The 12,838-nt window shown below is 47.4% G+C and overlaps 2 protein-coding genes across 4 annotated transcripts; one reads left to right on the top strand and one right to left on the bottom strand.

The window, feature by feature from the left end:
• Positions 1 to 128: 128 nt before the first annotated feature.
• MMACHC (metabolism of cobalamin associated C) lies at positions 129 to 5,894 on the bottom strand. The gene is made up of 4 exons (XM_075555543.1): positions 5,653 to 5,894; positions 3,466 to 3,660; positions 2,283 to 2,435; positions 129 to 1,880 (listed from the first exon to the last, which is right to left on the bottom strand). Exons 1-4 carry the CDS (start codon positions 5,731 to 5,733, stop codon positions 1,464 to 1,466), a joined length of 846 nt encoding a protein of 281 aa, XP_075411658.1. The 5' UTR covers positions 5,734 to 5,894; the 3' UTR covers positions 129 to 1,463.
• Positions 5,665 to 10,529, top strand: CCDC163 (CCDC163 homolog). Of its 3 annotated transcripts, none has more exons than XM_075555541.1 (10): positions 5,665 to 6,502; positions 6,586 to 6,619; positions 6,728 to 6,954; positions 7,076 to 7,154; positions 7,320 to 7,467; positions 8,414 to 8,481; positions 8,772 to 8,839; positions 9,590 to 9,661; positions 9,941 to 10,068; positions 10,315 to 10,529. In XM_075555541.1, exons 1-9 carry the CDS (start codon positions 6,425 to 6,427, stop codon positions 10,010 to 10,012), a joined length of 846 nt encoding a protein of 281 aa, XP_075411656.1. In that variant the 5' UTR covers positions 5,665 to 6,424; the 3' UTR covers positions 10,013 to 10,068; positions 10,315 to 10,529. The 3 variants fall into 3 exon arrangements, with proteins under 3 accessions (XP_075411656.1, XP_075411657.1, XP_075411654.1); XM_075555539.1 differs by having other exon boundaries at positions 5,670 to 6,502; positions 7,320 to 7,518; XM_075555542.1 differs by lacking the exon at positions 9,590 to 9,661 and having other exon boundaries at positions 5,669 to 6,502; positions 7,320 to 7,518.
• The last annotated feature ends 2,309 nt before the right edge of the window (positions 10,530 to 12,838 follow it).

The raw sequence follows: 12,838 nt of genomic DNA, 5'->3' as shown, positions 1-12,838 counted from the left end.
CAGCCCTGGTCTTTGTATCCTCATGGGTAGTGGCATGTTACGGTCTTGTCAATTCCTCTCCATAACGGTCTGTTGGCCCTCCACCAAACACGATGCCCCTTCTGATTAACACCTTTTTTTTTTAAAACATTTTATTAGGGGCTCATACAACTCTTAACCACAATCCATACATATACATACATCAATTGTATAAAGCACATCTGTACATTCTTTAACCTAATCATTTTCAAAGCATTTGCTCTCCACTTAAGCTCTTTGCATCAGGTCCTCTTTTTTTTTTCCCTCCCCGCAACCCCCTCCCTCATGAGCCCTTGATAATTTATAGATTGTTATTTTGTCATATCTTGCCCTATCCGGAGTCTCCCTTCATCCCCTTCTCTGCCGTCCATCTCCCAGGGAGGAGGTCACATGTGGATCCTTGTAATCAGTTCCCCCTTTCCAACCCACTCACCCTCTACTCTCCCAGCATCGCCCCTCACACCCCTGGTCCTGAAGGTATCGTCCATCCTGGATTCCCTGTGCCTCCAGCTCTCATATGCATCAGTGTACAACCTCTGCCCTATCCAGCCCTGCAAGGTAGAATTCGGATCATGGTAGTTGGCGGGAGGAAGCATCCAGGATCTGGGGGAAAGCTGTGTTCTTTCGGTACTACATCGCACCCTGACTGACCCATCTCTTCTCCTAAACCCCTCTGTGAGGGGATCTCCAGTGGCCAACAAATGGGCCTTGGGTCTCCACTCTGCACTTACCCCTTCATTCTGACTAACACCTTCTGATGGATGTATCCAAAGCAAGTAAATCAGACAATGCTGTTTACATTAGCTAGCTTTCAGCTGTAGAAGCCAGGCATTTGTGATTAGAGGATATCACTGCTATTGAGACCATGCTTATTCATAGTGACTTGACTCATCTAACATTGACCTGAGGGGTTTTTAGTAGGGAGTTTGTTTTTCCTTTGGGCCTTTGGAGCAGTAGAGTACATTCAGAACCAAGGATCATTCCGTGTGACCTTTTGTCCTCCAGACCTTGAGGCTTTGCTTCCTCAACCTGCTCTCAGCCCAGGTTGGTAAAACCCAGACTAGAACTAAGAACAGTAGTAGCGCAAGATTCACATAGATTTTAATAACCAAAACACCTACATGTAAAGCACAGAAGTGCTTTATGTGTATTTATTCAGTTCTGACAGGCCAATGAGGTTGGGGTTATTGGATATTGGGGTTATATATGTTGCTCAGACTCTTAATGGGCATCTCTTAAGTTCTGCAGATAAATGGTAACAGGCAATAGTGGGATTTTTCAAATTGTATAGGAATTTTGGATTCACCTTAGTCTATAACTTACCTTGTTGACCAAACTTCCCTGAGACTTACCAAAAATAAATTATCTTGTAACCAAAATAAAGCCAAGTCCTAACAAATAGCATTGTTATAAATAAAGGCTTGTCCAGCAGAGGAGGGAAACTATCAAAGGGCAGGAGGTGCAGTTGGTGAGAGTCTGGGATTGAACCAGTCTTGAACTTTGCTTGGATTCTGGGACTTAGGAATGGGTGTGGGAAGGGGAAGCTCAGAGGAGGTTGGGCTGAGTTCCTCTGAGGGCAGGGCCAAGCCTAGCAGAGCCCACCGCTGGGCTGGTGGAGTGGAAAAGTAGGTCTTCTGCTCTTCTGAGTAGCACTCCTTCGGTGTCACAACATCTCGGTAAGTCCAGTCACGCCAATGGAAATTGAAACCTTCAAGCAGGGTGATGCGGTCAGCTCTTGTAGGAACACAGTCGGGGGGTGTTGTGGGTAGCAGATCTGGCACCTCCATCCCTGGCAGCAACATCACTCCTCGAATGGCAAACCAGCCCCCAAATCGAGGGTGCATGCACACACCTGATATGTGCTGGGAGATGGTAAAGAAAAATAGTTTATAGAGGTCACCTTGGTAGAGGTCACCTTGGTATCAGACCAACTCAAGGCACCCAATGGGCACTGATTACATATAAACTGCCCTTTCTGTCTTTGCACTGCATCTCTCCTAGACAGTCCTTTCTAGGCCCGACTTGACAGTCACATCATCGCACTGGTCACTGCTCTGCATAAACAGCCCCCTAAGAAAGCCTTTTGAGGACAGTAGGTTCTCAGACCTGACATCCCCACGTAGGTTCCAGAAAGCATGAACCACATATTCAGCTATGAGGCAGAGCTATTTTGCCCTTGACCTGCTGTCTACCAACTCGAGGTAGTAATGTGGGAAGGGCTGGCGCTATTTTTTTCAGTCTCAACCTATTACTTGCCCTCTGACCTGTGTACCCCAGGGGTCAGCCTCCACATCCTGCCGTTGGTAGTAGTAGGCAGCCCCTGCCACGTGGGCTGCTGTCTGGACCAGAATCTTAGGACGTCGGTTGGGGTGTACTTCATAATCAGCGATGATTTGCACATGTAGATCTGGAAGGTTCTGGGATGGAGGACAAGACGGAGACCCCATCAGTATGAGGGGGTTGTGTTAATGTCCTATGGGAAGTCCCATTTGAGGGGAGTGTATGACCTTTAACCTGGAGGTGGGAGGCTCTAGCACAGAGCAAGTTAAGTTTGGGAGAGGCATAAGGTCTTAGAAACTACTGATGGTGACACCCAGTCCACAAGAGCTCCAATAAGGAGACAAGGTCCAGCTTTGGGGAGACCCAGCATGTGGGAGGGAGCGAGGGAGGGTGTGTGTGTGTGTGAGGGGGGCTTTTTTGTCCACAGAAGGCCCAGAATAAAGCTTGAGGCCCGAGAGATGCCTGTAGATAACAGGCTTATTTCTATTGCAGTTGGAGGCCAACCCTGATCAGAACCTCATATAAAGGTTGTTAAACAGAATAGGGTGAATGAGATTGATTTCAGATCTGGGTGACTGCCAGAGGAAGTTGGTTGAACCTGGAGAGGTGACAAGAATATTATCCCACAGCCCTATAAAAAGTGCTTAGAGACTCTCACTCTCTCCCTAATTCATTCTCTCACTCTCACTTTCTCACTTAGACCCTCTCACTCTTACTCTCACTTTCACTCACTCTCTCACCCTCTCACTCACTCACCTTCTCACTCACTCATTCTCTCACTTAGTCACTCTCTTCCTCTCTTTCATTCACCCTCTCACCTTCTCAATCACCCTCTCACCTCACTCACTCACTCCCTTACCCTCTTACTCACTCTTTCACTCTCACTCTCTCAAGCTCACTAAAAAAAAAAGTGCTTAGAGCAGCAGTTCTCTACCTGTGGGTCACGTCCCTTTGGGGGTTGAACCACCCTTTCACAGGGCTCGCCTAATTCCTAACAGTAGCAAAGTTACAGTTATGAAGTAGCAATGAAAATAACTTTGGGGGGGGATTACCACAACATGAACTATATTGGGTCACAGCATTAGGAAGGTTGAGTACCACTGGTTTAGAGGATGTGGAAGCAGGCGCAAGATTGGAAACTGGGGGGAGGGCAGGAGTCTTGCTCACCTCTCTAACTCGGCCCATGTGGTAGGCCACACACTGGTCCACAGGATCCCTCAGTGGTCGGAGATGGCAGGTCTGCAGGAAGGGCTTGAAGGCTCGGTCAAACATGGAGGGTGTGCTGAGTACTACAAAAGCAAGGGTAGGTCCTGGCAGGGGCAGGTGGAAGGCTGAGGGCAGGAGTGCATTGTACCAAGCCACCTGTAACAGAAAAAGTTCATACCAAGGCGGGCAGCTCAGGCCCTAAGTCAGGAGGTCATCCTACGCCTTAGGCAGGCTTATACCTAACTTGGCATTCAGGCCTCAGATACCTTGTTCCAACCTCCGTCTCACTGGCATCTGTGTGTGGAGAATTCTGAATTTCACAGGGAGTTTCAAATAGATATGCAGGGAGATCATAAATAATTAAGAATAATGGAAATAGATCATACAGAGATTGGTGCCATGACAGGGTCTAATCTTCTGAAATTAGAAAAGATTCTAGGGGCAAGCCGAATCTTGAAGATTGAGAAGGAAAGTGACAGGGAAACGAGCAGGTGAATATGGTATCATGTTTAGAATATGTATTCTAAACAAAGGTCACAACATAAGCAAAGACAGGCACAGGAAGTATGAGGATATCTGGAGAAAAGCAAATTGTCTAGTTGAGTGGAAGTAAGGGTCTAGAGGGGAGCACGAATGAGATGAACACCAACGTAAGGTGCGTCTAATGTGACAATGAGGAGCCATTGAAAATGGAAGGTGTAAACTGACACCAGCTTTAAAAGATCCATCTGCTGCAGTGCAGAAGACGGGGCAAGATGAATGGACGGAGGTTACTGCAATAATCCCAACGGGAAAGGACTGTGGCCTACAGCAGAGCACAGATGGATGGGATGGAAGGAAATGCATTTTGGGCAGATTCAGAAAAAGGAAACCTGTAAGTCTTGATGTCATAAGGTTTTGGACATATTGTCAGAAGAAACCAGCCTCTGGAGAAGGATATCCATAACACTTAGTAGAGTGCAGGACTGGGACTGGGCAGCATTTTGTTCTGTTGTGCATAGGGTCGCTATGGATTGGAACTGATTACATGGCATTTAACAACAACATAGTCTTGATTAGCTCTGGTGGCATAGTGGGTTACAATCAAAAGGTCAGCAGTTCAAACCCACCAGCCATTCCAAGGGAGAAAGATGTGACTGTCTATTCCTATAAAGATTTAGAGTCTTGCAAGCCCCAAAGGGGCAGTTCTACTGTGCCAATATGGAGTGTCTGAGTCAGAATTAACCTGTTTGGATAGGTCTTGATGGCTGATTGCATGTGAGGCTAGGAGATAACTGGCAAGGCTGAAGTTATCTCTCTTCAGGGCACTACCCACATCTAATCCTCTAGATATAAACATCCTCACTCCATATCTGCCAGCCCACCAGCACCTCCAAACGTTTACTCAAACTGTTCTCAATGGTTGGGATGTAATAACCCTCCTCTTTTTCAATTAATCGTTTTCAGTAGATAATTCTGTATTCACTGGTAAGCATCCTTTCTCAAGTCAGACCCAACATTTCCACTTCCTGCCTGTCCAGCACTCAGTGTAACAGGTGGATGTTTCTTAAAAATCAGGCAAAAATCTCAAGCGGCTTAGTTCAGGAAATGTTGAGAGGGAAATGTAAATAAGTGTGGGGGTGGTTGTACTGAGACTTCAGTGCCAGGCTAGGGCACAGAATTTCTACCGGTCCTAGCGCTAGTGATTGGCAACGTCATGAATTATCCTTCTGTTAGTAGAGGGAACAAACCAGTCAATTGTTTGCCTGTTCAACTCCTTCCCTCCTCAGCTGACCAAAATCTTTGCCATGGAAACTTGTTCCAGGCTTTGCTCTCTCCCGAATCCTTCAGGAAGCTTCCAAGGTGACTCTAGTCCACGTGTCCCTTTCCTCCTCTAAATTATGTACGCAATAATCATGATAACACAAGTTACTGGATCATATAATGTTTCCTATCCATCTATTTGGTGCTATATGGCCATAAAAGGGCAAATGTGTGACCACTTATCTACCTTTTTAACCCAAGTACCCACTGGCACCCTGTCCCAGTGGGCCAGATGGACACCGGGCAGGAGGCTTTAGGAGAGGATCAGCGGGTTCCGGGATCCTCACAAAGGTAGCACTGAGACCAATCACACTACGCCCTAGTAATGCAGGGGGATAAACCAACCTGGAAAGGATAGACCTCGAAGCCAAAAGGGCACAGCGTGTCCTCAATCTTCTGCTTCAGCTCTGCGACTTGAGGCTCCATTACAAAATGCTACGCGCTAAGTTTTATGGGAAATGGAGTCTCTGGCATAAATCGGGTCGTTAGTTTCTTGGTCATTTGGACTCCATTTCCCAGGAAATACTGAAACCAGCAGCGAGGACATTGCGGATTCGTCTTGATGTGTTCTTGGGACACGTAGTTCATTTAAGCGCGAGCGATTCAGAAACACTCGGCCTCCCGAGAAGCTTCACGGTGGAGGTGTGACTGCACCATCGCTCCCTGGGAAATGTAGTTCCGCCACCTCCATCGCTGGCTGTCAGCACGGGAGGCGAACTCAATATCCCAGGTGGCATTGCGGCAGCCAGTCCGACACCCGAGTTTCCTGGCCTCCGCGACCGTTTGAAAACCTCGGCGGCAATAGTCTCTGGCGCAGTTTGACTCCATGGCGTCTGTATACTGGGAACTTGGGAAACTTCAACCAATATCCGGTGCCTTCAACTTCTGCCTGACATCTGTTTATCAGGATATTCCATTTTCCCCCAAGGTTCCCTAGAGCGCCGCTCCCCTGGCTGGTCCCTAGGCCCCAGTTCTGATCTGGCCTTGCATCCACACGCTGTTATTGCTTCCCCGTCCTTTTCTTTTGATCTGACATTGTGGTCTTTCGTGGGCCGTGCTTCAGTATACCTGCTGGGAGAAAGAAGGCACAAACTACCAGGAGCCTCTGTCGCAGGATATGAGTAGGAGCCTGAGCTGGTCTGAGCAGCTCGACGAGCTTCTCGATGCCACTGATGGAAACATGGCCGAGATTAAGGTGAGAGAGCGCGGGAGACCCACAGTATGGGGTTGAGCTAGGGACACTCAGGGCTCACTGGACTGTGCATGTTTCTTTCATAGCAGCGGCTGTATCCCCTTGGAAGCTCCGCCACAGGTAGGTGGTTGTCTTTTTCTTTTTCTAGGATCTGTTTCTTCCAGTGCCTGAGCAATTTACAACTTCCAAATACCAACTCTTTTTCTTGAACTCTGTTCCACCCCACAGATAGGCCCTGGACTTGTCCCTTAGTTACTCCCTCAGCAGGGGACCTGGCTGGGACGTGGACTTCTCCTTACTTCCATCCCCAGTCTGGAGTCCAACCTCAGCAGCCCTGGCCTCTCGAAACTCTTCCCACTGCCCCAGAGGGACTGAGCTGGGCTGAGACCCACAAACCATCCTCTCTCTGGGATGAAGTCACCGTTCTCCAATCTCAGTTCAGATCCCAAGCTCAGGTGAAGTGTGTATTCATAAGGGATGAGTGGATGTATATGTGTATGTTTTGTGTGAGAGGAGGCTATTTGGATTGGGGAAGCCCATTATACAGATGCTCATGTGGTTCCTTTGCCTGGGTAGGTGATTGAGGCCCTAAAGCAGGCTGTGCAGGGCCTATTGGAAGACCGAGAGCAGAAGTACCAGATCTGTGCCCTGAAAGGTATCTGATGGGCCAGTTTTTTTTTTAAACACACATAGGCTTAGATATGTGCACACAATTTTGCTGCACATATGTTGTATATGTGCATGAGTCTTGATTTGCAAAGAGGGTCCCAGGGCTTTTGTGTGAAGGCCTGAAAGGGCTGACCCCTAACTTTTCTTATAGCATCACTGAAGTTGCTGCACGGGGGTCAAGAGAAAAGGTTCCTTCTCCTTGAGCAACGTCTGGAGACTCATAGAAGAGAATTGCAGGACCTTCGGAGGAAGATACAGGAGCTGGCCCAGCCACAAGCCCTAGCCCAGATGCAACCAGGGTCAGCAAAGTACAGTGCTACTAGTTGCCTTCACCAGGAGTTTCAGAATGAGTAAGGGATGGGCAAAACCTCTTCTTCTTTTTTTAAAAATAAAACAAAAAACTTTATTAACAACAGCAAAGATAATAAAGGCCGGTGACGTCTGTGTATAAAATTCAGTGCAGTAGGATTCCTGGTCCCGCTAGGAAGGCGGACCCTCCTGAAGAGCAGGTATAGGGTCTGAGAATTCCTGCAGAGCTTCAGCCTCTAGCCCTATTCGAGTCAAGGTCAGACTGCCTAAGGCCACTAGTTGGAGAGAGAGCCACCAGGTGCATGTAGCTGAAACTGGCCCAAAAGAGCACCTTCATTTAGGCCGCCTGGGCGGCCGGTCCATCTGCGGCCACCAGATATGACCGCACTCTAGGGGTGTCGAAGCGGAAAGCGAAGGCTAATTCTTAAGGCACCAGAGCCTCGGCCAGCTCCACCAGGCTCAGCGGGGCCCAGCCCTCACAGCTCTCAAAGGAGAATAGCAGGTGGCCCTTGAGGACAAACCAGCATCTTCAGCCAGCACCACCGGTCGTGGGTGGGGGCCTGGGCCCCGCACAAGTGCAGGAAGCCTGTGTGGTCCGCAGGGTAGTCGCTCGTTGCATAGTGGGCCACGCTTCTCTAGTTCAGCGTCCTGGCTCCTGTTGGGGTCCCTGGAGAGCACCAGGATCCACTGAAGGAGGTCTCTTGCCACAAGGCTGAGCCCTTTGGCCACCTGGTTCCCAGGGAGCCTCAGCGCCGCCCTGGGGTGGGCTGCGGCTCGGCCAAGGGGGATGCAGGCTCGGACCCGCCTTATGCCCCTGCGCGCCAAGGTGGCCGGGGAATCAGGAGACTAAAACCTCTTCTTAAGGTCTCTGAATTTCATGTACTCTAGAAGGTTTCTTGGTTGGTTCTAAAATGACATTGCTTGTCACCCTTCTAGGCGGCACCTTCTCTGGGAGGAGTCAGAGGTGCTTCGGGAAGAGTTAAAGCTGCTGCGGGACCAACTAAGTAAGTGAAAGATCAGCCTTGGTGTTCTCTTGTTCATGTTTTCTGGAAATCTTTCTTGCCCTCCCAGTAAGTGGCCCCAGCTCTAACTGAGCTAGTCAGAAGTCTGGCGTAGTATCTTCTCTTGCTCTCTGCTTCTCAGGGCGTGAGCACGGTTTTCCCTGTCGCGTGGCAGCTTTCTAATAGCTAGCCCTGCATGCTTCTGCCTCAGTTCTTAGTACTAGGCTGAGCACAAAGCAGACCTGCAAAAGAAGGAAGTTGAGGAACAGCTCCTGTACGTTCTCTGTCTGCAGGCCGGCATAAGGAGTTGCTGCTGAAACAGATGACAGAGGGGCTCCAGGTTCAAGCCCAGAGATGGAAGGTAGGCCCAGGTTAGATCTGTCTGTTCCTATCCCTCCACAGAGTCCTTTCCTTTTTCTATTGATCTGTTGAGGACTCCCTCCCTCTCTTCTTCTGATGACTCTGCCTGCCTCCACGGCTTTTCTTTAGACCATAAGAAACTCTCCTTGCCCAAACGAAAGTTCCAAGTATGCAGAAGAGGCCGATCATGGGCATGGGATTTCCTCTTGGAGAGGGAGAGGTTGGGTCCAACCTGTGCCCACAGTCTAGCAGATTTTGGAGCAACTACAAAGTGAGGGGAAGGATCATCCTAGAGCAGCGGTTCTCAACCTTCCTAATGCTGTGACCCTTTAATATAGTTCCTCTTTTTGAGGTGACCCCCAACCATAAAATTATTTTTGTTGCTACTTCATAACTGTCATTTTGCTACGGTTATGAATCATAATGTAAATATCTGATATGCAGGATGTTTTTTCATTGTTACAAATTGAACATAATTAAAGCATAGTGATTAATCACAAAAACCAATAATTATATATGGTACAACATTTATTTCTAATTACAAAAAATGAAATTTTGTCTTGAAGCATGGTGTAGCATGGGTAACAGTCTTCATGCCGGGTACTCATATGTGGGCGTATCTGCATGTGGGTGGACCCGCCTGGAGCGGGTGTCTCAGTTCCTAAGACCATCGGAAATATGTGTTTTCCAATCGTCTTAGGCCACCCCTGTGAAAGGGTTGGTCGACTACCAGAGGGGTTGTGACCCACAGGTTGAGAAATGCTGCCCTAGACGCTGCTGGGATAGAGGCTCGGGGTGCCTGGTGGGAGTTCAACCTCCTCAGGTGAGGAGTTGTGGGGGCTGTGGCAGTGGAAGGGGACTGTGTCCAAAGTTCAGCTCTCCTAGATTTATCCTGCTCTGATGGTGGTATACCTTTCTGGGTTTCTGCCTATGGGGGAAGTATTGAGTTTTTGTCACTTCATAGAGTCACTGAAGTATCTATACCTTTGGATGCTAAAGGGAGAGGAGACTGGAGTCCTGATCACCTAGAGGAGGACAGTTCTGTCAGAGTGTCCCTCTGTCCCACCTGTACCTATGCATCTGATTCTTTTCTCCCTTCCAGGACTTCCATTCATGTCCTCCAATCCAAGCTGCCCCTGACCACCACCTTCGCCACGTCCAGTTCTTCATCTAAGTCTGAAGTCAGACTTGTGGACCATATGAACAGCTGGAAACTTTTAAGAAAGCTAGGTGGGAGTAAGGTCTGGGATTCCATTTTGGGGACTCTGAATGGTGTCTGGATTTCTGCTGTCCAACTGTTTGGCTCTGGTTAGAATGGAGTCTCTGCCTCTTTGTTTATGGCTCCATCAGCCTCTTGCTAGTTATCCCGTCAGGCCTGTATATACCTCCCTGTCAGATAGTTCCATGGCTTAGCTTTGTGCCTGTCCACAGTACTTGCTGATGGTTTATTCTCTCTTCCCTTTTCCCTCTCCTCAGATCTCCCAAGGTGCACCCTTCTAACTTGGATCCCAGCAGCTTGAGCAACAGGACTCATCCCTTCAAGGCTCCCAGGTCCTCATGAATGACCTGTAAGGTCTTGTAAGAGTATTGGGGTGTACCCTTCTGTACCTACCTGGGATCTTAAGCCCAATTTCGGACTCTCCTGTTCCTCCCTGCTGACTTTCCTCCTGAGAATGACAATAAAATTATTTACGGTGATCCTTTCTGGTATGTTTTCTGTAGAAAACCACATACATGGGATACACCGAGTCATCCTTTTCTTCTTCCTATTACTTGGCTGCTCTCTCTACATTTAAAATCCAACTTTATAGACATGTATGGATTGACCTTCTGAGTGAAAACCCTGTGCTCAGGAAACATGGAAAGAGGTAGGAGTGTACAGTCTGGTTGGCAGAATGAGGGACTCCCTTGTGACAGTAGTGTGAGCGGATGTGCAGAGTTGAGGGGGTCTGGAGAACTGGGTTGTGGGAGATTTCTCATCTTCATTTCCTGCCTCTTGAGGTTCACTCTTTTCCAATCCTCCTCAGTGATCCTGCCTCCATTCTTGCAGCAGCCCCCTCTTCATTCTCTGCCTCTAATCAATGGTGTTCAGAAATTTTTGGACTATGAGTCCCAGTAGGAAATAGTTTACATTGTGACCTAGTAAATACAGATTTATTAACCAAAACAAAAAAAGGTATGTGTGTTAGTCCAGGTAGACGAGAAACAAATCCAGAGAGATTCATATGTGGATAAGAAAGAGCTTTATATACAAGAGCAATTGAGTATTGAGAAAACATACCAGCCTAGTCCAGATCAAGTCCATAAGTCCAATATTAGCCCATAAATCTGTTATCAATCTAGAAATTCCTTTTCAGACTCAGGAAACACATGCAATGATACTAATCTATAAATTCCTCTTCAGACTCAGGAAACGTGCAATGACACCGAATGCAGAAATATCACATGGGTAGAAATTCTTGTGGATCCAGTGGCAGTGGAAGCTTCTTAGCACTGGCAGAGGTCTCCACGTGGCTCCCTCAGCTCCTGGGCTCTAGCATAGCTCCATGTGTCTTCTCAACAGGGATGTCTCACAGGGAGTGTGTACGTGTCCAGCTTCCAGCAAGCTATTTTTCTCCTTAGCGCCTCCAAATGAGGTCATCAAGCTGAGACCTTACTGACAGGCTAAACTCCACCCCTTCACTCCTAAGTCTCAAATTGACAACAGATTATGGAACTACCACAGTATGATTTACTACTTAGTTAACATACACTTTGGATACTTTCTCTGATGCTGCACTAAAAAAATCTACCTCATGGTTAATGGTTCTGATCCTTCCACCACTTGGTTGTTTCTAAGGAGTTTACATTCTTGGGTTGACTTAGGGCTATTCTCCTTTCTCTTACCTGGGCTTTATGTTCTTGATAGTACAGTCCGTGATTTTCTTAGAAGCCACAGCCTCGCTGAGGCCTCATGAGACCTCTACCACTGCTAAATCTAGTCAAAAGACCATGCCATTCATCCACCAAGTGGGTAGTTTATTAAATATTTCTTGTATGAGGGCGTTTCAAAAGGTTGATAGAAAAATTCCATAATCTTTTAATTCCATTTTTCCATGAACTTGCTGAAGCTTTCTTTCTCTCACTCTCTCTTTCTCCTGAAAGTTGTTCCTTTGGGGTAGATTCAGTTCCAGACTGGATGTCTAAGGGCCACCATTTCGGGGATTCCACAAGTCTCTTTCAGATCAGTATGTCTGGACTTTTCTGGTTTCTACATTTCCCCCCTCCTTCTCTAGCCAGGGTTTTCTATTCTCTCAGAAGTGGGAGGAGCTAGTAGCTAGGGACAGTCTAGTTCTTATCATGGACTTGTGGAAATGGGTCCTTTGGATCCAATGTTTCCTTGAGTCTTTGCTTTTTTTCCACTCTTCTTTGTTATAGGTGAGGAGAGATCAAATAGTTGCATCTTAGATGGTTGCTAACAAGCTTTTAGGACTGCAGTTGCTACAGATGGAGAACACTGTCTTTGTGAACTAAGGGAACCCCTCTCTAATGTCTTTCACTGCACAGGCAGTCATCTGAGAGGGTGGTATTATTCATTTCTGTTTCCTACCAGTATGCTACTTATTTATCAAGTACTTTGCAGAAGATTCCTTGGGAGCCAGATTTTGCCATCAATAGTAAATAGCAGTGTAGAACAATGATGCTTGAACCATCACCAGGTGGCAGCACATGATGCATTTGCCAGAATAGGTTTGGGGCGAAGGAATCTGGATTGGGTTGATTTCTTTTTTCTCTCTTCAGCTTTGTATCCTGTGAGCCACCAACATGTTCTCAGAACAGTGCTCTGTTTTCGTCCCAGCCTCTGCTCAAGTACCTTGGATAGCTCTCACAGAAGAGAGGGCAAAATTGCATGTCCAAATTGCAAGGACAAAAAAAGCTCCGTCCACATTCAGGCTTTTCTTTTTCAAGTCTTGTCTCATCACAAATCTTCCTTTGTCTAAATAGTTTTATTGACCTATAA

This window comes from Tenrec ecaudatus, chromosome 1 (genome assembly GCF_050624435.1).
Source record: "Tenrec ecaudatus isolate mTenEca1 chromosome 1, mTenEca1.hap1, whole genome shotgun sequence".
NCBI lineage: Eukaryota > Metazoa > Chordata > Mammalia > Afrosoricida > Tenrecidae > Tenrec > Tenrec ecaudatus.
This window is presented reverse-complemented; position numbering and strand designations above follow the sequence as displayed.